Consider the following 24954-nt stretch of genomic DNA (forward strand, 5'->3'; position numbering starts at 1 on the left):
TTTTGTGGCCTCAGAAATGACAGATTGACTCACTGATTGATGATTGATTCATTCAGTCTCAGAATGAAATTGGTTTGATATTTTGAACATAGGCTATATTGGTCACTTTATTTCCAATCCCTCTCTTTTTCTGGCTGCTTCTTCTCAGTCAAGTCCTATAATGCTGCAAGTTCAGAGCTGGCCTTGTTACATCTCTGCTTGGGATCTTCTGAAGCTCCTCGATGGTCTGTGGAGTTGAGTTCAAAGCCTTTATATTGTCATTTAACCCCTTCCATGATCTGGCCACTACCTGTCTTTTTAACATCATCTCCACCTGGTACTTTGTGTTCTTTTAAATTGACCAATGCATTTACTCATCACACAGTTTTAACCACTTTGCATGCATTATGTAATTTAATACTCATAGATAGTAGCTTTATGGATTAGGTGCTGTGGTGTGCTATTTTGGACTTGAGGAAACCAGTGGTTAAGGAACCCAGCTGTGGTGGTAGAACTGCCATTCTATTGAGATCTGCCTGACTTTAGAGTCCATGTGTTTTAAAACATTTCTCATGTGGGGCGCCTGGATGGCTCAGTCGGTTTAGTGTCTGCCTTCAGCTCAGGTCATGATTCCAGTGTCCTGGGATGGAGCCCCCATGTAAGGCTCCCTGCTCAATGAGAAGACTGCTTCTCCCCTCCCTCTGCCCCTCTGCTCCTGTTCTCTCTCTCCCTCATGCTCACTCTCTCTCAAATAAATAAAATCTTTTTAAAAAAATTAAATAAAACATTTCTCATGTGTTTTTCTGTCTCTGTGCCTTTGTTATACTTTTTACCGTGCTTGAAATGTTCTACTCTCTTTCTCCCATTCTGCCAACAGAGGCACCGTCTTTTTTTTTTTTTTTTTTTTTAAGATTTATTTATTTAGAGAGGAAAAGAGCATGCATGTCAGCAGGCAAGGGGCAGAGGGAGAGGGAGAGAATCTCAAGCTGACTTCCCACTGAGCACGGAGCCCTACATGGGGCTCCATCTCACAGCCCTGAGATCATGACCTGAGCCGAAATCAGGAGTCTGACGCTTAACTGACTGAACCATCCAGGTGCCCCCAGAGCCACGTTCTGATGCATAGGTCAAATACCTTTCTTGAGTCCCCTCAGGTATATACTCTCTTCCCTCTTTTGAACTCGGATGGTGCTTTTTACCTTTCTTATGGCATTTAGTCTGCCCTGCATATGATGATTTATGTACTTGTGTTATATTCTTGATTAGATTGTAAGCTCCTTGAGGATAGGGACTGTCTTCTTTCTTTTCTGTGAAATACCTTATCAATTCAGACTAGCCCTGGGAAAACATTGACTGTACGTTCCTCTCAGTGCTGGGAGAAATGGATAGCCACAACAGCCTATGTGCCTTTAAGAAAAAAATATAGAGAATGGGCTGCTGCTTGAGGAAGACTGTACTGCCCAGGGATGTACATGAATTGTTACATGAATTGTTACGTAAGGATAAGCATGAGACTGGACCCTGTTGCAAATAATGTTTTCTTTTTTCTGTTTCCTTACTTCTTAATACAGTTCTCTCCACTTATTCTGTAATCTTTAAAAGTTTTTGATACCCTTTACGCATTAAATGATACTTTTGCTCATGTTTGTTTCTAGATAATATTTCATCTCTGAATGATTTAACTTAAATGATTAGATGATATAATTAAAATTTTGTCATGCATTTTATTCAGGTATGTCAAAAGGTCCTGTTTCCATCTGATTCATTCAATTTTACTATTAAACTTCAGCTGGGACTACAAAGCATTCACAGACAAGAATGACATCTTGGATTGATTCCATTGGGATGCTTGCTCTCTGCCAGATTTTATTTTGCTCAGCTATCAATGAGGCTGTTGTGGAAATGTGGGTTTTCTTTGCTGTGAGAATTTATGCGTACAAAGAGACCTGCTTTTCAGAAAGAACATTGAGAACCCAGAGCCCAAGAGGAAGGGTTATTAAAGTTAATGAACCAGGGTAACCTTATCCAGAGGGTACCCAGAAACACTATAAAACAAAAGGTCAATTGCTATTGCTATTTTAGTTATACACCCCCTCCCTCTCCTGGCTTCAGAATTTAACAGGGTTAATTGCCTTTACAGTGAGGCCTTGGCAAATAATTTTTAAGCCAGATGAAAATTCTTTTTTTTTCCCTGTAAAACTTGAAGTATCTGGTATTGCTGCATGCCATTTGGGAAACAGAATGTTACTTAACTAATGATAATGAATTGTTTTATAGTTCTGAGATATGATAGTTTCTTAGGTTTCAAATAATTGCCATTATTTCACATTTGTACAGAGCCAGAAAGTTCTAGGTACTGAGTTAGTCATGGAATTGGATACAGTAATGCTGTTTTTATTGCATCTGTGGCACTTAGTTAACTACAGAGTATTTTTTATTTTTGTGCATGTTTTAAAAGTAGAAGTGCTGTTTGTGCTTGATAGCCTTCAGAATGTTTTCAGGTAACTTACAACTGAAGAACTACACCACAACACTGAGAGTTTTGTAAGTAAAAAACTAAGACCCAGGGAGGTTATGTGGCCTGTATTTGATTTGATTGCCCAGTTAGCACTAGAACTCAGTCCTGTTCCAATGGTATATTCTTACCCAGAAGCATTGTTTTGATTTCTGTAGCTTCTGGGGCATAGAATGGGACATTTCACTTAGAAAATTCACTTAGTGTTTGAAATTACATGAAAATATGATAAAAATCTCTTAGAAGACAGTCCAGCTCTATGAATGTCAAGAATTTTCTTAATGATGTTACAGTATTTCTAGGTGTACTTTGAATTGTAACTGTTCGTGATGGGGCCTAACTTAGATGACAGTCTCCACATAAATAGGCCTAAGTCATGCCAGTTAGGGAGTAGATAGCTTTACAATGTTCCTGTATGTCTTACTTAACTTTTTAAAAAAAAGGGCACCTGGCTGATTCAGTCAGTAGAGCATGTGACTCTTGATCTTGCAGTCATGACTTCAAGTCCCGTGTCGGGCATAGAGCTTACTTTAAAAAAAAAAAAAAAGAAAGAAAGAAAGAGGGGCACCTGGGTGGCTCAGTCAGTTAAGTGTCTGCCTTTAGCTCAGGTCATGATCCTGGCCAGGGTCCTGGGATCAAGTTCTACAGCGGGCTCCCTGCTCAGCAGGAAGTCTGCTCCTCCCTCTCTCTCTGCTCCCCCCTGCCTTGTGCTCTGTCTCGTTCTCTGTCTCAAATAAATAAAATCTTTAAAAAAAAAAGAAAGAAAGAAAAGAAAATGTAACTTTTTAAATAATTGGGGGGCTTGTGTAAGCAGTAGATATAAGACATTTAAAAGGGGGGAAATATTTGAAGAAAGTAGAGGCACTATTATAAAGAAGGAGGTGGATGATAACAGTGTTATGTATAAAGATTGTCACTATTCATGGGGCAAGAAATCAGTTTTGTTGCAGTGAAACAGCCCATGGATATAATAGACATTTCAGAGTTAGAAGAAACCTAATTTTCAAGATACCTGGAATGACTTAAAGGTTGACTTCTGAGGAGTTAAGCCTACCATAATATATTTGGAAAAAATTTCCCTAGTTTCCATGGGAATGCCAAGGCAGTACATCACCTTATTCTTGAGGTGTCTAGTTTTAACTTCCCAGAGCTAGTTTTAACCATTGTTTTTGATATTGCATTAGAAGGAAAACAGTTTTAATGTGAAGTTTTTTTATTTTTGTTTTTGTTTTTGTTTTTGTTTTTCAGAAACAGCTAGATGTATTTATGTTCTATTTTAGACCATATGTTCCTTTGGGATTTCTTTATTTTCTTTCTTTCTTTCTTTTTTTTTTTTTTTAACAATCTGACACTGCATTGCTAAGAAGCTGCTAAATGTAAACTTTTTGTGGCTTAGCACAGAAACTCCTAAACTGGCAGTACATGAGATTCACTCTGGATAGTTGAAAAAAATACAGACTCTTCTTAACCACTGAAGACCTATGAAAGAATCTCGGGGAATGTCTCTTAGTTATTTGTATTTTTTACCAATCTCTCAAAATAGGTGGTCCTGCAGCAGCCTTTCCATATACCCATGTTTAGGAGATACTAGCCTAGTATATATTTTGAAATGGTACCCATTGACAAATTTCATTTTTAAGTTTATTTAGAAGTGCCTTTTTAAGTGATCTTAAAAACTATGGCTACGTCTGGGTGCCTGTATTTAAATTTTATCCTTAAGGGTTTTTTTATGCATATTTTTCTAATTTTCATAGAGACCGTATATTTGTTTGGTGGCTGGGATGGAACACAAGATCTTGCTGACTTCTGGGCGTACAGTGTGAAGGAGAACCAGTGGACGTGTATCTCTAGAGACACTGAGAAAGAGGCAAGTTCTCAGACTTTTCATCCATCTATATTACAATAGGGGTATGGGTGTACCCTTCTTTTTCTGGATGATTTATTTGTGTTCTTTTCTATACCCACAGTAGTAGCAGAAGTATTTGTGGTAAACAGCTTTGGTTTAAGTATTCTTGCATTCTAGCTTCTATACCCGGTTCTTCAACTACTGTTACATGAACAAATCTATTTCATAGAGGTAAATAGAAATGGGTATCAAATATAATAGTAGTTTTTAACTACTTTAGTCTGGAAATGTAACTGTGTAATAATATTTTTTCTCATGTTCCTGTCACCTCTACTTTTATTCCGAGTGTTCATCTTATTTTGATTTCCTCTGGAATGTGCTTTTATTGTCCTTACCTTTTCACTCTTTTGGTCCCTCACTATTTGACTATATATCAGTTGTCACAAATGATATATATTTTATTTTTGACTAAAATTGTATTCACGTGTGTGTCTATCGATACATATATACATAAAGCATTTCCTTAGTGAATAAGATGGCTTGGATTTATGGCTTTGAATTATGTAAGTGCATAATTATACACTAGTATAAAGCAAATGTTAACTGATTTATTTTTTCCAGATCTTTATAGAATTTTTTATTGTACCCTCCATCTAAGCTGTTTCAGATTATGAGGTGAAAAATAAACTTTAACAAAATGATGGGACCTGAAAATGAAAAGTGGGGGAAAAGACCTAATTCACAATGCACTGCTTTTAATCTAGAATGGCCATTTCAGAAGATCAGTGCTCTGTCTTTAATTCTAGGAAATTGGATTCTGCTTAGCGTGTTCCAGTGATTAATTTGGGTAGTTTTTATCTTTTCAAAGATATCTTAAATTCTGATTTCTATTTGTTATCTCTGTGAAAATCTGTAAAAAAAAATGGCCTTTGTCTTTCAGTATGAAAGTACCATTTTCTGAAGTGGTTATTTGTATCTTCAACAAAAGTAGAGATCTAAAAAAATTCCTAACTTATTTCTTTTAAACTATTATAAATCTAAGTTGATTGCATCTGTAATTATTCTTGCAGTAAGTCTAGGATTCATCCTGAAATCCTCCTTCTTCATTGAATATGTCTAATTAGTGCATAAGTTCCAACATTTCTAGCACCCAATACTGCATTTCAGATGTCTTTCCTGCTCTACTCCTTTTGGCACTAATTCCAACACTATGGCTTCTTTCTTAAACTTTTGCCTCCGCTGTTAATCTGCTGTCTATTTTCCATTCATTAAAAAGCATATTTGGCCATGTGATACGTGCTTAACCCCTATGGTTAGCTTCAGTCCCTGTTTCACTTATGTCTTACATTCCGTCTATTCTAAGCACCCACCAAACCTCAGTGGCATATAGCAGTAGGTGTTTATTTTGTTGACGAGTCTACAGATTGGCTGCGTCATTCTTTTGGTTTTGGCTGGGCACATTCATGTGTCTCGGAGTCAGCTGGCTGTCAGCTAGTCTAGCATAGCTTCAAGCGGGGGCTACTTGGCTCTGTTCTACATAGTTGCTCACCTTCCTGTTGGCTAGCTGGGGCTTGGGGCATGTCAGGGGCAGGGCCGCAAGGAGAAAAGGTAGACATGAGCACGCCACTAAATTTGTTATTGTCCTATAGGCCAAAGGAAGTCATATGGCCAAAGCTAGAGTCACTGTATGGTGAGGGGCACTATCAAAGGGCATAGATACAGGAAAGTGTGAATAATAGCAACAACAATCATAATGATAAGGCACTTTATCAACCTTAGCTCCTTTGGCTTAGATTATAAATTTCAAATTTCTCATCATATTTGGTCCCCATTTACTTTTCTTGCCTCATCTCCTGACTTTATGTGCCAGCCACACCTTTAGTTGCTGGAATTCAACTCTCTTACATGATGGTCCCTTGGCAATAATGTTCTTTTCTGCTTGAAATTAATAGAGGGTTCCTCCTCCCATGCATCTAGCTGTTACTTAGTAAACACCTATTTATTCTTAAAACTCAGTTCAGGCTTTCTCGGGGAAACCTTTCTTGACTTTTCCACATAGAAGCTTCCTTTGGTGTGCCCACTTTTAACCACTTAATTCCTTCAGTAGGTAACTAAAATGAGTAGTTTACATTTCTGTTTCCCTACTTAGACTCTGAGCATGAATCATATGTTTATTCTTTAGTGAGCAAATAGGTGAGATAAATTAAATGAAAAATTAATGCTGGAGAAAAGCATGGGAAGATAAATACAAAATCAGGAGAGTAGCTATTTTGGCAGGAGAGGAGGTTAGTTTACAGGGGAACTCAGAGGTCATATTAATGTTCTATTTATGAAACTGGACGTGGTTATTTTTATATTATTTACATATGTTATATATAAGTAATATTTGGAATGCAATTAATAATTATTTTAGGGGCGCCTGGGTGGCCCAGTCGTTAAGTGTCTGCCTTTGGCTCAGGTCATGATCCTCGGGTCCTGGGATCGAGCCCCACATTGGGCTCCCTGCTCCACGAGAAGCCTGCTTCTCCCTCTCCACTCCCCCTGCTTGTGTTCCCTCTCTGGCTGTGTCTCTCTCTGTCAAATAAGTAAAATCTTTAAAAAAAATAATTATGTTTGGGGGCCCTGGGTGGCTCAGATGGTTAAGCATCTGCCTTCAGCTCAGGTCGTGATCCCAGGGTCCTGGGATCGAGCCCCACATCAGGCTCCTGGCTGAGCGGGGAGCCTACTTCTCCCTCTCCGTCTGCCTCTTCCCCTGCTCATGCTCTCTCTTTCTGTCTGTATATGAATGAATAAATAAAATCTTTAAAAAATTATTATTTTAAACTAGTACTGGAAAAATACAGAAATTATTTTGATGAGAAGACTGTTGCTGTTATTTTAAAGTCAGTGGTGACTCAGTACTGGAGTTCAGATTCAATATGCCTTTATTATTGCTTTCTTCCTATAGATGCCTAAAAACTTTTCGTTAGTTTTTCTATGAAATAAATGGTAATAGTATATGGCTGTAGCATGAATATTCATTCCTTCCAAAATTGAACAGTTAATATTTCATATATCTCATTTTATTTTCTATACCAGTGAGTGAGTACAAGGTATTATTTGATGATACCCAGGGCATGTGTTTCAAAAGTATGATATGCAATTAAGAGGCAGTATTAATTTAATTCACTTTAATTTACTTAAATATGTATCTAATAACACATTTAGGAGTTTGATAGATAATAGAATGGCTCAGCTCTTAAAGAGAATAATTACTTTAAATGTTCATATAGATATGCAAGTAAGTTTTTATAAAGGTTTGAAACAAATGTATTTTTCTTTAGTTTGCATTTTTATAAATTTCTTTAATGTCAAGCTTTATGGAAGACAGCTAGATTCTTCTATCTGCTTCTGTGTTTAATCTCTTGCAACATGTTGTTTTCCGTGAAATATATGAAGAAAATTGGACCTCACATGGTTATATTTTTGGAAAGGAGAGTAGTATTTTAATAACCTTTTCAGATATTTGCACATGGTCTATTTTGATCTCATATCCCAAAATGACAAGTGGTTCTTTCTTAAAGGTGATCGCATTATAGACTCTGAAACCATATCAGCTAATGTTTTGTATTGTTACATTCAAATCCATTGTTCTGTCTTGCTTTTTGAATAGATCTTTTACCCATGCATGGTTTTTTTACCCATGTGTTGGTCACTTGAAAACTACTGGTTTCCTGAGTTCTGCATATCTTCCAAATGTTGAAATTTTATTATACAATATCAAAAAACCCATATTTGTCAATATTACTGTCAATTTCATCAGAAAAGTTTTGTAAGTATTGGGAAGGTATCAAGATCACAGTAGCAGGTAGAAGGTTTAAAAATTCTAATTTTTGCTTAAAAACAAATTTTAAAATTTGCTTTTATCATTGGCAACAAATTTTGTCAGTTTTTTTTTCAAAATGACATACTAACTATTCATTTTTTCAGAAAATGTCTCATAACCGTTGTATCTGAATAACGGCACTTGGATTGTTAGTTTTCTTTCACATAAATAGAGTGTTCCATGGAAAAAGCGGCTGGGTCAGCTTGTAACTCAGTCACATAGGTGCATTTCCTTGAAATAACCACCATACATCAAGTAGCACTGTTTTATATAAAGTTTTCTAGTTTTCTAAATCTCTTTAATGTTTGGCTAATAGAAGGCAGCTGGATTCATATCTGCTTCTGTATCCAATCTGTTACTACATCAGAAGTCGTGCAGCCTCTGGAAAATTTCATGTACACTCAATAAGAGAATAAGAACGAAAGACAAATTCTTATCTTAGTGGTGTTATAAACAAAAACTGACTCTGGACTCCCTGAAGTGTCTTGGAGACCCAAGACTGTCCTCAGAACTGCTGCTTTAATTTAATCTGCAGACCCTTTCCAGATGTAGACACTTATCCATGTAATACCTCAGTAATGTCCTTTATAGATGTCCCATTGTCACTCCCAACTCCCATCCCTGACCAGGACTCATGATCATGCATTGCATTTCAGTGTCATGTGTCTTTAGTCTCCTTTATTCTGGAATAGTTCTCACCCTTTCCTTATCCTTCTTGACCTTGACATTTTTGAAGAACACAGAGTAGTTATTTTGTAGACTATCACTCAGATGGATTTGTTTCTTGTTTCCTTAGGACTGGATTTAGGTTGAGCATTTTAGCACAAATACCATGTGGATGACATTGGGTCCTCCTTAGAATATCCCATCAGGAGGTACATTGTATCACTTTGGTGTTACCTCTGATCACTTGGTTAAGGAGAGTGCCCTCCAGATTTTTCCCCTCAATAATTGATAAGTAACTTGTGGGAAGACATTTTGAGATTATGAAAGTACCCTATTACTCATGAAACTTTCACCCTTTACGATCCATTGATGAAACTACTATAGCTTTTTCCAGAGTGATTTTACCATTTTATATTCCTCCTAGAAATGTATGAGAGTTTGTTGCTCCCTGTCTTCTTTCCCTATTGAATTGCTTTGGCACCTTAGTCAAAAACCCAACTGATCATATAAGTATATGTCTCTTTTGGGATACTCTGTCTCGCTCCAGTATCTTTTGGTCTGTTTATATACCAGTATGACATTCCTTGAGGTCAGGTTAATGTAAGATCTCTTTATTCTTCTTTTTAAAAATTTTCTTTCTTTCTTATTAAATTATTATTATTTCTTTCTAAAAATTATAAATTTTAGAATCATAATACTGTCAGTTTCTAAAACTGTTGGGATTATGATTGGGAATGTGATAAATCTGTAAATCAATTTGGAGAGAATTGATGTCTTAATAAGTCTTCTAATCCATGAATGTAGTTAATCTCCATTTATTTCAGTCTTCATTCTTTGTCAGCACTCCTGGAGTTTTTAGATTGAAGTTCTTGGATATTTTTATTAAATTGGTGGTAGTGTATTTTGTTTTTTCATGCATTGTAAGTGAGACTTAAAAAAATGGGATGCCCGGATGGCTCATTCAGTTAAGTGTCGGACTCTTGATTTCAGCTCAGGTCATAATCTCAGGGTTGTGAGATCAAGCCCTGCATCAGGCTCCATGCTAAGCATGGTGCCTGCTTAAGATTCTGTCTTTCAGGGCGCCTGGGTGGCTCAGTCGTTGGGTGTCTGCCTCTGGCTTGGGTCATGGTCCCAGGGTCCTGGGATCGAGCCCCGCATCGGGCTCCCTGCTCAGCGGGAAGCCTGCTTCTCCCTCTCCCACTCCCCCTGCTTGTGTTTCCTCTCTCGCTGTGTCTCTCTCTATCAAATAAATATATAAAATCTTTAAAAAAAATTAAAAATAGGGGCGCCTGGGTGGCTCAGTCGTTAAGCGTCTGCCTTCGGCTCAGGTCGTGATCCCGGGGTCCTGGGATCGAGCCCGCATCAGGCTCCCTGCTCAGCAAGAAGCCTGCTTCTCCCTCTCCCACTCCCCCTGCTTGTGTTCCCTCTCTCGCTGTGTCTCTCTTTGTCAATTAAATAAAATCTTTTAAAAAATTAAAAATAAAAAAAATAAAATGTTTGAGCCTTTCAGCTCAGGTCATGATCCCAGGGTCCTTGGATCGAGCCCCGCTTCAGGCTCCCTGCTCAGCTGGGAGTCTGCTTCTCCTTCTCCCTCTGCCTGCCGCTCTCCCTGCTTGTGCTCTCTCTCTCCATCAAATAAATAAATACATCTGTAAAAAAAAAAAGATTCTCTCTCTCCCTCTGCCCCACCCTAAATTATCTTCTGTTTGCTTATTGCTAATATAGAGAACCAAGTTGGGTTTTTAATATTGCCTTTATATCATGTCACTTTTCTAAATTTACGTACTAGGGCGCCTGGGTGGCTCAGTTGGTTAAGCGGCTGCCTTCAGCTCAGGTCATGATCCTGGAGTCCTGGGATCGAGTCCCGCATCGGGCTCCCTGCTCAGCGGGGAGTCTGCTTCTCCCTCTGACCCTCCCCCCTCTCATGCTCTCTCTTCTCTCTCATTCTCTTTCTCAAATAAATAAATAAAATCTTTAAAAAAAATAAATTTACGTACTATGTCTCATTGTTTCTTTGTTGATTTCTGAGGATGTTTTCAAGAAATAGTCATGTCATCTGTGAATAGAGAAAATTTTACTTCTTCCTTTCCACTCTTTTTTTCTGTTACAAGCTTTTATTTTATTTTTTAATGCCTTATTGTGCTGACAGACTTCTAGTACAGTGTTAATTAGAAGTGATGGGGTGCCTGGGTGGCTCAGTCAGTTAAGCTTCCTACTCTTGATTTCAGCTTAGGACATGATCTCAGGGTTGTGAGATTGAGCCCCAAGTTAGGCTCCACATGGAGAGGGGAGTCTGCTTTAGATTGTCTCTCTCCCTCTGCCCCTCCCCCCACTTGTGCTTGTGCATGCGCATGCTCTTTCTCAAATAAATTTTAAAAAAGAAGAAGAAGAAGTGAGAATAGACATCTTATCTTGTTTCAGATCCTAGTAAGAAAGCACTGGGTATTTCACCATTAAGTGAAAAATTAGATTTAGGATTTTCATACATTCTTTTTTTTTTTTTAAAGATTTTATTTATTTATTCATGAGAGAGAGAGAGAGAGGCAGAGAGAGAAGCAGGCTCCCAAGGAGCAGGGAGCCTGACGCAGGATTCTATCCCAGGACCCTGGGATCATGACCTGAGCCGAAGGCAGACGCTTAACCATCTGAGCCACCCAGGCGCCCGATTTTCATACATTCTTAACTAGATTGAGGACGCTCCTTTCTATTCTTAGTTTGCTGTGAAGTTTCCTCATGAATGTGTGTTGAATTTTATCAAATGCTTTTTCTATATAAATAAGACCGTATTGTTTTCCTCTCTTTTAATGTGGTAAATTACCTTGATTAGTTTTCAAATGTAAAATTAATTTTGCATTCCTGAGATAAACCCCCTTTAGTTAAGAAATACCCTTTTTATATATACTGCTGCATTTTATCTAATAATATTTTGTTAAAGATTAGTTTTGTGTCTGTTCGTGAGGTATACTCGTTGCTGGTTGCCTGTAAAGTATTTTTCCTCCTCCTTCTTTGTAGTAGTATTGTTAATTGGCTTCAGTGTTCTGTTGTCCTCATAAAATAAGTTAGGAATATTATTTCTTCCTTAAATGTTTGATAAAATTTACCAGTATAGGTATCTAGGACTGGCATTTTCTTTGTGGGAAGAAAATTTTAAATTATAAATTCAATTTTTCAATAGTGACTTCAGATTTTCTCTCTCATCTTGTGTCAATTTTAGTTAAGTTTATAATTTTTCAAGGAATCTACATTGCAGATTTTACCTGTGTTTTTCACAATAGCCCTTTTTTTCTTTTTAACTTCTAGTGAGCCTATAAGTGATGTTCCTGCTTTCATTTATCATATTTAGCAATTTGTGTTTTCTCTTCCTTTTTAAAAAATCAGTCTTGGGGCGCCTGGGTGGCTCAGTTGTTAAGCGTCTGCCTTTGGCTCGGATCATGATCCCAGGGTCCTGGGATCGAGCCCTGCGTCAGGCTCCTTGCTTGGTGGGAAGCCTGCTTCTCCCTCTCCCACTCCCCCTGCTTGTGTTCCCTCTCTCGCTGTGTCTCTGTCAAATAAATAAATAAAATCTTTAAAATAAATAAATAATCAGTCTTGCTAGTGGTTTATAATTCTATTACTCTTTCAGGAAACCCACATTGTTAATTATCTCTATTTTTTGTCTGTTTTCTATTCTTTTGGTTCCTATTCTTATCTTTATTTCCTTTTTTCTTCTTACTTAAGGTATAATTTGCTCATCATTTTAATAGCATTTATGCTAATTCAGCTGAAGCAAGAAGTTCTGTTACCTCCCCTGTTAAAATTTCACATTCTAGGATATATGGCATAGATTTATGACATATTATCCTATCTTTGTTTTTGAGGTTAACTGTGGATGACATTCTTTCAAAAAATAGTATTTCCATCCTATCTGCTGGAGATTTTCCTTGACAAAAATCTTTAAAAATAAGTTTTAAAATTAGTATGAATACTAAAGTGCAGATACAAATCAATTTAACATCTGGATTGATAACAATAATGTCAAATTATTCTTCCTGCCTAATATCTTTATTTATTCATTTAATCTAAATAACAGTGCTAGAATACTCTTTTTATAATACTGCTTTTTAAATTCTGCTCTAGAAACCCATGATAGTTTATTGCCTGCAAGATTACATTCAGTCTCCTCTGTCAGTCATTCACCAGGCTTCTGTTTCTGCCTCACTCTTCAACTTTCTGTAGTAGGAAGTCTTCATCTCAATCATAACCACACACATTGGATTAAATCTGTTTTTGCTTTTGTTTCTCTTATCTTGTGGAAAAACCAGCCTGGAATAATGGAAAGAACATAGTTTTTTGTTCTAGTTACACTGGGGTTTAGATTTTCTAGCTTACTTCCTAGTTTTGTTACTACGGACAGATTACTTAGACTCTGTGAAATGGTAATATTTCCTTATGGAGTTGTTATGTGGATTGAATGAAATATAGACATGCATACATTGTAATAATATGGATAGAATTTAGGAGATATTTAACAAATATTCTCTTTCTTTTCCCGCATTTCAACTAATCAAATCCTGCCCTATTGAAGTTCTCTTTTTTTCCCATGAACTCTATGTTTAGTTTATACTACACTACAATTTTTTTTTGCCTTTTACTCAGTCCAGTGATGTAAGTGATCTCAAATAATTAATTTTGTTGATAATATAGTGTTCTTCATTTTGTGTTATTTATGTGTTATTTATTCACTCAGGAGTGTCAGTTTTATGTAATATAAAGGGTAAACAAAGAAGTCACATTTTGCATTTTTATTCTGGTGCTGTCACTAGTTTCCTGGCTTTCAGAAGGACACCTTTCCTCTTCGAAGAGGGTTATGTTTCCTCATCTTTAAAAGGAGATAATTAAACTAGAGATTTTATTAGGGTTCCTTCCAGTTACAAAATACAGCAATTCTACATATTCTTGGAGTATCTGCTTTGTGCTAGATTCTGATGAGAAATTTTAATGAGAAATATTTTAAAGACCAATTGTGTCTTTAGATTGACATGTACTAGAGAATCAAGCTGTGTGCACAAATGACTAAAATGCAATGGGTGTATAATAGAAGCCATATAAGTGTTCTAAACAGAGTGCCATAAGGTATACAATAGTTCATCTCTTCTTTCCTGGTAGGTTTTAAGCATTTCTGTGGTAAGATTTAAACCCTGTGTTGGACTTCTATTGCAAACCTTTTAATGAAAGTCAACAAAAAAGGATTTAATTTTATTTTTCTGTTATTCTTTGAATTTTTTTCTTTTTTCTTTCTTTGCTCTCCACAGAATGGTCCTAGTGCCAGGTCATGTCATAAAATGTGCATTGACATTCAACGAAGGCAAATCTACACATTGGGGCGTTATTTGGATTCCTCCGTGAGGAACAGCAAATCTCTGAAAAGTGACTTCTATCGTTACGACATTGACACAAACACATGGATGTTACTTAGTGAGGATACTGCTGCTGATGGAGGGCCGAAATTGGTGTTTGATCATCAGGTTTGGTGCACAGATAAATAATATGGTGGAATTATTTAGTGCTTAATAACTCTTGTTCTTAGGGTTTATTTTACATGTTATGCTGCATTTTCTATTGGTGATTTCCTACAAATACCTAGAATAGACAATAAAAATAACTCTTATTTCAGTAGGTATAAAGTTACCCTTTAATATTTTTTTTTCTCTTGTTTGGTGCAGGATAAAATACTAAGATCTCAGGACAACAAACATTAATTTATAAAAACTTTAGAGAGTAGATAGAGCAGTACATATTAGGAAAAACTAATTTTATGATAAATGGTCATAACTCAACAATAACAACTTACACTCTTAAAACTTTTTATTCTACATTCCTGGAAGAAATTTAAAATTACTTTATAATGAGTTTGAGAATTTGAAATCTAGAGCTTTTCTTCCAATTTGAGTGAGATACATTTACTTTTGTATATAATCATAAACCCAATAAAAAGCAGATAGGAATGTGACATACACTAGATAAAGTTAAGTTTGAACTGAGCACCAAGAGAAATCACATAATGGTGCTATAGACAAAAAGACTACACATAGCAATTTGTATGCCATTTTAATATTAATACACATGTAGTTCTCATCATCGTCCCCATCAATGTCATTATCATTGTTACCAGTCTTTGAATATTTAGTCCAGATCAGTTTAGTATAGGTCAGTACACAAAACAGTAACTACTGAATTCTGTAGGCAGTTTTACTTGGCTCAACCCATATCCAGAAGTTTTTTTGTAGTATGGGTGAGAAAAAGACTTTTTAAAAAATCTGTGACACTATATTGATGAACATAGCATTATCTCGTACTTGAGAAATGGTAAGTGGTGCTAAGATAATGACAGAATCTAGCTTCGGCCTAATATCTTAACTAAAAAACCCTGGTCTTTTTTTTAATTTATTGTTTCTTTAGAGTTTTTTTAAATTCTTTGCTTTTAAACTATCCTGCTGACATTTATATTAACAAGTAGTTGTTAATAGGAGAATGGTAAGGAAAAGAGGAGTGGGTTTTATGCCTATCAAGTGAATGGTGGGTGGAAAATCAAAAACGTTAGTCTTCAAAGTATCCCCCAGATTGAATTAGAACTTCTGCTGGCTCTCCATAACTGAGCTCTTTGAAGGTTTGCACTTCCCTGCTGACATCCTCATTGTTGTTCATATGGAAAATAATAACTTCAAAAAATGTTAGGCTGGTCATCAAATAACGCTATTAGGGAAACCATTTGTTTTCTTCCAACTGGTTACAGATTTCTTTTACAAAAGATGCTTATATCTTTATTTTTACAGATTGAAAAAAGAATAGCTTAGGGTAGCCTGAGTATAACCTGTTTATTGTCCTGTCTGTGACCTTTCTTTGTCTTGGCTTTGATAAAATAGAATGTTCCTTGAAAGCTAGGTTGTGTTACATGATGCTTGATTTTCATCTGATTAGATGTAATAGAAGAACAGTGGGGGTGAAGAAACCAGGATATTAACAATTAACACAATCTTTATAAGCCCCCATTTTCTATTCTAGTTCATGTAAATAAAGCTACTCCAAAAATTACTTAGGGTCATTCATGACACATTAAGACTTGACACTTAGCGTTCAAATTTGAGAAGAACGTGAGAAAGCTAGAGGCATGTAGACATGTTTAGAAGTTACTTTGGCCATTTAAAATTTTAACAAAAAAAAATTAAAGACTTAGATTTTTTAAGATTGTAGTGGCAGCTTAGTTCTGAAGTTTTCCATGTTGCTTTATATGATTTTCAGTGACAATGAGAACCAAACAAAAATATTAAGGAAAAACATCCCCATAAGTCACATATTCAGTAAAACCAGAAACCAGAGAAACCCACAACTCCCAATTCCTTATAAGTTTAGCCAGAAAGAACTGAAATACCCAGAACTAGTTTTGAAGCCCACACAATGTAATAGGGGAGAACTCAAGGCATGAAATAGAAGCCCCTTAAACCAGATGAAGTTCATAGAGAAGACATGACTTCACAGAAGCACCATATTTTGAAGAAGCCATTTAATTCAGTAGCAACAGAAGAGATCCTTGAGCAAGAATATCACCCTTGTATAGGAACCTTCTGTTATCTGGGGTCCAGGGAAATTAAACTCATTTAAATATGAAAAACTAAAAGCAGTAAACACCAAATCTTTAGAGAGTTACTCTAAAGAAAAACAATAAAAAGAAAAAGAAAAGCAAAACTTTCCTTCATGCAACAGCAAATGAAAAATTATATTCCAGTATTCTAACACGAATTAAACGGCATAATGCTGCTTGAAACTGTGAAGAAGACTACAAAGCATAAATTCAAGAATGCAGATGAGATGGCCAAATAAAAAGAATAGGTGAAACTGGACCTGATAAAATTCAGGAATGAAATTAAAGAAAAACATAACCACTTTCAGAAATGAAGGGTAATCTACAAGGAATATGAAGAGTAGGTAAGGGTCATATAGCACAGAAATAAGAGCAGATAAAGAGAACAGTAATAAAGATGTAAAAAGGATTAGCCAGAAAATTATAGAGAATACAGTCAAAAGAGAGCCAACATACACATAATTGGAGACATTAAAGAAGAAAACCAAAACAGTGGAGCAGAACAAATATTTATAAATAAAATTCAAGACTACTTACATATCAAAAGGGCATGCTGTATTGAGGGAAAATTGACCTAGGCATTCAACTTGGGAACATATAATAGAATTCATATTGAATTTCAAAGATAAAGACGCATTTTGGGGCAAGGAGGCAAAATTATCAAGTCATCTATAAGATAAATAAAATGAGTCTGGTCTCAGATTTCTCTACAGCTACATTCAGTGCCAAGAGAGACAATAGAGCAACATCTAGAAGGTATTCAAGACAAGACGTGTGAGCCAAGGGTTTTATATCTAGCCCAATTGTCCTTCCAAGTATAAACACTTTCGGAGGAAATTACTAGAAAATAGAATACAAGCTAGCCAGGAATGACTGGAGAAACTTCAATCAAAGGCCTGAATATCTCAGTTCATTGACCTTCTCCCTGGGTCACTAGGTGATCGGCAGGCTGAATGTAAACTTTTACTGTCCTCTTGCCCCACAATCTATGAAATGCAAAAGAATACATTAATAGTAATGTTGCAAACAAGAAAGAATGTCCTTGGGGAACTTACAAAAATTGGGGAGAGTTCCAGTAAGGTAGAAAGCAAATGGGTTCAGATCCAGCCAGAAGAAACCAGAGCCCATAAGACTGTAGCAACTAGAGTCTCAAAGTTTATTTAAGAAAAAAATAGAGTGTCTCAAAGTTTATGTAACTGGGGCAGACATTAGATGATCAATTGGGGACTGGACAGCAGGGCATTCTCCAGTTTGAGCAGCACTTATCTTGGGTAATTGTCCACATGGGTCTGGTGTTGAGTGTGGACATTGGAGCTGGACAGGACAGAGCAATGATCCCAAGAGGCACCAGAGAGCTGCTGTATATGAAGAGGCAGGTGAACAGGAATTTGCAGATACAAAGAGGATTAGATCAACAGCCAAAAAAATAAGATATTTGAAAGTAATGAATACCATGAGACAGACAGGGGTAGTGAACTCAACAGATTAAGAATTAACAAAAACAGCTAGTAGTATAGACTGGAGAAGCCTTTAAGATAAGTTTAAGTGATATTTTTAGAGCAATTCAGGAGGCTGTTTCATCCATGAAAAAGAAATATCTAAAAAAATTATAAGTTAAAGATTTGATAACCAAATAAAAGTCTCAGTCAATTGATTAAAAAGCTCTCATCTCTAAAAGTTGCTATATTAGTGAGCTGAAATTATGAGAGAAATGTTAAGGAACAGAGAAAAGATCCTGAAGTTCTAATATCCACCTAATAGGAGTTCTAGAAAAAGAGAATGAAAGCAAAGTGAAAACAACATGCCTTAAGGTTAAAAAGGAAGAAAGGTCCCAGAACTGAAGAAAGACAGTTTTTAGAATTAAAGGAACACCAGGGACAGATTAGGATGAATGAAAAAGAATATCCCTACCAAGATACTTTCTTTTTTTAAAAAAAAAATATTTTATTTGAATTCAATTAGCCAACATAGAGTACATCATTAGTTTCAGATGTAGTGTTCAGTAATTTATCAGTTGCGTATAACACCCAGTGCTCATCACATCATGTACCCTACTTGATAACCATTACCCAATTTCCCCATCCGCTGACCCACCTCCCCTCCAGCAACCCTCAGTTTGTTTCCTATAGTTAAGAGTCTCTCATGGTTTTTCTCCCTCTCTCATGACTTCCCCTTCAGTTTTCCCTCCCTTGACCTATGATCTTCTGCGCTGTTTCTAGATACTTTCTTAATGAAATTTTAGAACCATGGATTAAGAGAAAATCCTAAAAGCTGCAGAGAGGAAACTGGTTACCTTTGTAAGTAAGCAAGGGGTAGATTAACATGAAGCATTTTTGGAGGTTTGTGTGTTGAGCAACACTGGTTAGAAAGCTTCAGAGTTTGTGAGGAGAAAAATGGTTTTGAACCCAGCCTAATCCTAGCCAATCTTGTGATCATGTGACAGAGTAAAAGACTTTTGGATTTTAAAACATTGGGGTGGGGAATAAGTGGCTATCCACTATTTGTTTGATTTTAGGAATTAAATATCTAACCTGATAGAGTAGATGAGTGAATGGTCTTCCAAGATTTGATATAAATGATCTCTTGAAATCTTCAAGAGAAAAGATGTTAATATTATCATACAGACTTTAATAGGTTATTAGCTTTTCAGAACTTTTTTTCAGAGGTTAAAATGAAAAAGAAATCATAAACTGAACAACATGAAGTTTCCTAGAGTGGTTAACAGTTCTTGTTTGATAACTCACCCTCATTGACACTGCTTATCTTGGGAAGAACCAACCCGAAGGAATAAAATTAATTTGATCTGTTTTATGTCCTGTTTGTTCTAAGATATGGGAAAGAGTCAGTGAAGCTACTATAGTTTCTCACTCTTTTTTTGAGTTGGTTTGGTCTGGTATGGTGGAGTTACCAAGATAAAGATGTTTATGCCTCACCACTAATAACAAATGAGAATAGCCACATCAAAATTAAATATCCCCAGAAGGAAATAGAAACTCCTTTTGAAGTAGAACCATAGAAGCTGGATAACAGAGTTTGGCCAAAGTTAGTATGAATTTGTAAATTTGTAAAAATTTAAATAGGCTCCCATAATGTGGGGCCTTAGGTTTTTCAACATGATCCTGAGGTGTTTGGAGAGATGTGAGCCTTCAGTGCCTAGAACAGGGTAATGTGACTCAGGTTCACTGAAACCTCAGATGGTGATGTAGTAGGTGAATGGGGCCATACGGAGTTGTCTTGAGCAACTTATGGATAGCTTTTAATGATACGATCATTTAAGATTAAAAAGTGGGAATACTTTGAACCATATTCACCAAGATTTCACCCTTGAGGAATAGATTTTCATCTTAATTTATGGAAGGTTGTCAGAAACCTGGGAAATGGCAAGTGACTGGATCTTTTAGTGGTTAGGGAAAAATTAGGAGATGCTAGAATCTTTTCTTTTTAATATTAATTAAAAAAGCAAAATTTACAATTATGAAAATAGCTTTTCCTGAAAACAATACAAAAATAGGCAAATAGCACAATTTGATGGGAGGAGAAAATTGAACATATAATGGCTAGTATTTGTGCTTTAGCCAAAAGATAGATGTTTTGTATATGCAATTTATTCCTTAAATATTAATGCCATTTGTGTTCAACATCTAATTCCCAACTAGGACTCACATATTCTTTGAAATAGAATTTGGTTCTTACTGTCTTGTGACAAATGGCTTTTTTCTCAGAGATATTTTTATGAAAAGCCATGATCTCCTTGAGTGGAAAGAATGAAAGAATCAACATAAATTGTATAACATACCTCAAAGAAAATTAAATTTATAATACTGTGTTAAAGGAGGCAGATTCATTACGAGAGAAGTCAGTCTGGAGACTGCTGCCAACATCTCTTTGTTTGTTTTACTATATTGTAACAACATAATTTGAAGAGCTTTGCAAAATAAATGCAGAAAGATAAATTTAGTTGTATCACTCTTATTGACATACCCGCCCTCTGATTAAAGGGTAGCAAGATTAATAGGATGGATGCTTGCCTAGAATAGAAAGAAGGGAGTTTTTATAAGGAGGGTGTGATCATTATTTGCCCGTAGAGTATGATTAGCATTCAGTCTTTGGTATTAATCACCTCATGTATTATTGATTGATTTGGTAAAAATTATACAGTTTCAAGAAAGCATAAAGGTCTTTAACCCAATATATTTTGCTCTCACTGCAAAAAACAGAAACCCAAAAAGGTATTTAGAAATGCATCATGAATCTCTGCCAGTTGGTAAGCATTATTGCAGTAAGTGCACATGATAATCAGGGGTGGTATTTAGTGTTATTAAGACAAAGTTTAGTTTCTCGAGAATCTAAAACTGCACACATTGGTTTCATTTTAGCACATATGACAGGAACAATCTGTAACGATTCAATCTGTTGCCTTGTTCTGATAGATGTGTATGGACTCAGAAAAACATATGATCTACACCTTTGGTGGTAGAATTTTGACATGTAATGGCAGCGTAGACGACAGCAGAGCCAGTGAACCACAGTTCAGTGGGTTGTTTGCTTTCAACTGTCAATGTCAAACTTGGAAACTTCTTCGAGAGGACTCCTGTAATGCTGGGCCTGAGGACATCCAGTCTCGGATAGGACACTGCATGCTATTCCACTCAGTAAGAATATTCTATACATTGTGTTGTTACTTTGTCATGTATATTCTCAATAAAAAAAGAAGCAGCAAAATCCAAATCTTCAGAAAGAGATCAAAACTGTTCATTAAAAATAAATGATTAGTGTTAGCAATGATAGACAAAAATAAAACTTCCTCAACAGTGAACTGGTTGCTAGTTATAAGACTCTTACTATTAACATAGTAATTCCTAAATAGTTATTACTTGAATACTAATCTCTACACTTTTAAGACTAACTACTGCTTATACAGATACTGTAGCTATTTCTCTTTCTATGTATCTTTCTTTCTGTTTATCTTTCTACTTATTTCTCTTAGTAACTAGAAGATCATCTATTTTATTTTCATCTCTGCCACTCTCCATTAAGTACGAAGAATTAAGAATTGACTTTATAGAATTAGAATGTAAATTTGTCAGCAAAACCAATATGGAGCCATTTCTTTAACCTTTTCAGATGTTATATGAAAACTTGGGCTTCTTTCTGTTAACTTTAAAAACATATTGTAGAATATTTTAAATATATATCAAAGTAGAGAAAAGAGTAATAAATTCCTGTGTACTTATTTATCTGTTTCAACTGTTAGCAATATTCCACTGTTCGTTTGTCATGTATCTATCCCACTTAAATTTCATTTTCTTTGCTGTTTCTCCGATTTTTAAGTTTATTCTGAAATTTTATTTTGCTGGGCCAATCCCAGACAGTGTGTCACTACACCTATAAATACTATGGTGTATCACTAACAGATGAGGATTTTTTTATAAACATAATTATGATACCATTGTAATACTCAACAAAAGCATCAGCAGTTTCATATTATCATTTAATACATAGTCTGCATTCATTTTATTTTCTGAAATACTGAAAAATACCTTTCTATAGTTGGTTTATTCAAGTCAGACTCTAAAACGGGTCTATGTATTATATTTGGTTGTTATGTCTCTAAAATTTCTTTTAAGCATAACAGTACTCCCTGCTCCTATTTTTTTCCCCCTCGTATACCATTTATTTACTTGTTAAAGAAACTGAATCATATGTGTTCTCAAATGTCCCATATTCTTGATTTGGCTAATTTTATCTTTGTAGTATTGTGATCATCTAGTCTCCATATTTCCTATAAGCTGATAGTTAGATCTAGAGGCTTGATTTTAGATTTTCTCTTTTTTGGGGGGTGAGGAATGCAAAAGGAGAAATGCAAGAATACATCAAAGATGGTGTGATTGCAAAATATCAAGAAGCGTTTAATGTGTAGTTATCATACTTTTGGTGATATTAAAATTATTTGATGGGTTTAGGTGTTATCAGGCTGATTGATGAGTAATGAAGGTTCTTGTCAACAGTTTACCAAATGGCTTTTGCAGTCATTGATAATTGTTGTGTAGGGTTTATAAAATGGTGATTTTTCTAATTATGTTATTTATTCTGTATTTATTAACCGATTCTGATATTAAAAACTTACCTTCATTAACTCTTGGGCTACCCTGATGTGCACACCACACAGGATAGGTAATATAAATGTTTGATTTTTTTTCCTCTGTCACCTTTTCATAGTAATGAGTTGAAGCTCCAAAATTAGCCAATATAGTTTTTAAGCATTATTATGAATGTGTGGACTTTTATATATTTGATGTTTTTAATTCAGTGCTGTCATTATTCTTTTTGATGCCCAAATTTTTCTTTGTCCAGTAGGAATGCCCCTTCTCAGTATGCCCATACATATAGCTATATACACACATATGTATGTTACATAAATAAATATATATCTTTTTTAGTAAGAGAAAAATTAAATCATTAGTTCATACTGACATGACCGATTCAAATTAAGAATTATTGAGTTTTTAAATTTAATATCCCTTTGATTTTGTCTTTATGTATCTTTTAAGGTTAAAATCCTACTTCCTAATGACAGTATTATATTCTTATGTTTTTCTATAGTACTTACAGAATCACAGAACTAACAAAAATTACTGAATGTTTCAGGTTACTTTCTGATTATTTTTCTGTTCAGGATATAGGTAGGGACGGGTAGTCAAAAAACATGAATTAAATCACTAGAAATACTATGTGTGATCATGTCTCTGTGTGGTCATATCTTTACAGATAGGTTTATTTCATTAAAGATAGTTTATTTCATTGTTTTTCAAATTGCAGAGATTGCTTTTTTCTTTTGAATTAATTAAATAAAAGCAATATACATAATTCCAAAGGCAAAACTGTAAGTCAGTGTACTTTTGGAGAGATCTGGTTTCTATCTGTCTTCCTTGCTCTGTCCCTTCCCATTAAGGTCTTTAATTAGCTTCTTTCCTTTGTTTCTTTTTGAAGAAAGAAACAAACATACACACATTCCTTTTTTTCCTTTCTTATGCAAAGGCAGCACACTGCATTCATTATTCTGTACCTTGCTTTTTTACTTTAATAAGGTATCCTAGAGATCACCTCTCAGTACATAGAGAGCTTCATCATTCCTCTTTATACCAGCATAGTACTCCATTGCATGGGATCTGTCATAAAATTGCTTTTATAGAAGTTTAAATTTTAAAAGGATCATTCTGAATTCTTCATGGAAGTGACTACTTTCTCCCTTCTTTGCCCTTTTTCCTTATTTTTCAGAAAAATCGTTGCTTATATGTATTTGGTGGCCAGCGATCGAAGACCTATTTGAATGATTTCTTTAGTTATGATGTGGACTCTGATCATGTAGACATAATATCAGATGGCACCAAGAAAGACTCTGGAATGGGTAAAGGCATTTAGTGATTCTTCTCTCATGTCTTAACTACTTTAGGTAGAAGACTATATATAGCCCATTTTCTTTTCTTTCTAACCATTCTTCACCCTTTCCCCATGTCTTTAATTGAAGTAATTCTGAGTAAGAGGAAGAAAAATCTACCAGCTGAATTACCCAGTTTTATCTGTTTAAAATATACAGGTTATATTATTTGAGCAGAAAGACAATATGTAAATTTCTAAAGGCATTATTTATGTGTGTGCTTGCTTGGTGGGGCTTTGCAAGAATTAATATCTTAAAAACTGTCTTATTCTGTGTTTGCTAATCCTTTCCGCCTTCTGCTTTCACTGTAGTGACTTATATATTAGGCAGTAGCATGGTAGAGTATGTCTTTGTTCTGAGGAAGGACTTCGTGTAACTGGTAATGACTTTTAAGTTTGCAAGCTCAGCTCCAAGTTATTCTCCTCATAATAGGGTGACTGGTTTGCCTGAGATAGTCTCAGTGTTATGCATATTGCCTTGGCATAGTTATTAGTAGTACCCCTGATTCACTCTCAAGTATCTTATTTTGGATAATAATTTACATAGTTACCCTGAATAGTAGTCACTTTGCCTGTGATTATTATACACAGATGAATGGTAGTTAAGATGCAGTGGTTTAAAATGCCTAATTTGAGAAATTAGATCAGTTTGCTTTTTCTTTTAGCTATTATAAAAATAGATCTTTTTATTCAAATAGTTCATATTTATGAGAAAAACTTTTAAAAAGATTTGAACAGAAGATAGTATACCATAGTTAAAAAGTGCACATGAAGGGACCCTCAGGACTCTTCTCTCGTATTTCCTACTAGGCAGAGGCTAGAGCTTTATTTTCTGGGGGAAATGAGTGCAGAGGTGTTTTTTCCACCATGCTTAAACTACTTCCCAGGATTAAAAGAAAAAAGTGGCAAAGAATGTTAATAACAGAGACTTAGTACAAAAATTCACTCTGGGTAAGTTTTAATGACTACTATCATTTAAAGATTTTTAAAAATGAGTTATTATTATATAGTAATTTGCAAAATTGATC

General features: G+C 35.4%; 1 protein-coding gene across 4 annotated transcripts in view; it reads left to right on the forward strand.

The window, feature by feature from the left end:
* MKLN1 (muskelin 1) overlaps positions 1 to 24954 on the forward strand; it is a 186075-nt gene that overhangs the window by 114182 nt on the left and 46939 nt on the right. For all 4 annotated transcript variants that reach the window (XM_073899209.1, XM_025854921.2, XM_073899208.1 and 1 more), the window contains 4 exons: positions 4249 to 4361; positions 14163 to 14375; positions 20920 to 21141; positions 23768 to 23897. In XM_073899209.1, coding sequence (XP_073755310.1) covers positions 4249 to 4361; positions 14163 to 14375; positions 20920 to 21141; positions 23768 to 23897 — 678 coding nt within the window. The remainder of the gene's footprint in view (positions 1 to 4248; positions 4362 to 14162; positions 14376 to 20919; positions 21142 to 23767; positions 23898 to 24954) is intronic.

The sequence above is a fragment of the Callorhinus ursinus genome, unplaced genomic scaffold (genome assembly GCF_003265705.2).
Source record: "Callorhinus ursinus isolate GAN/ISIS: 27379988/994484 unplaced genomic scaffold, GSC_fseal_2.0 scaffold12, whole genome shotgun sequence".
In the NCBI taxonomy this organism is placed as follows: Eukaryota; Metazoa; Chordata; class Mammalia; order Carnivora; family Otariidae; genus Callorhinus; species Callorhinus ursinus.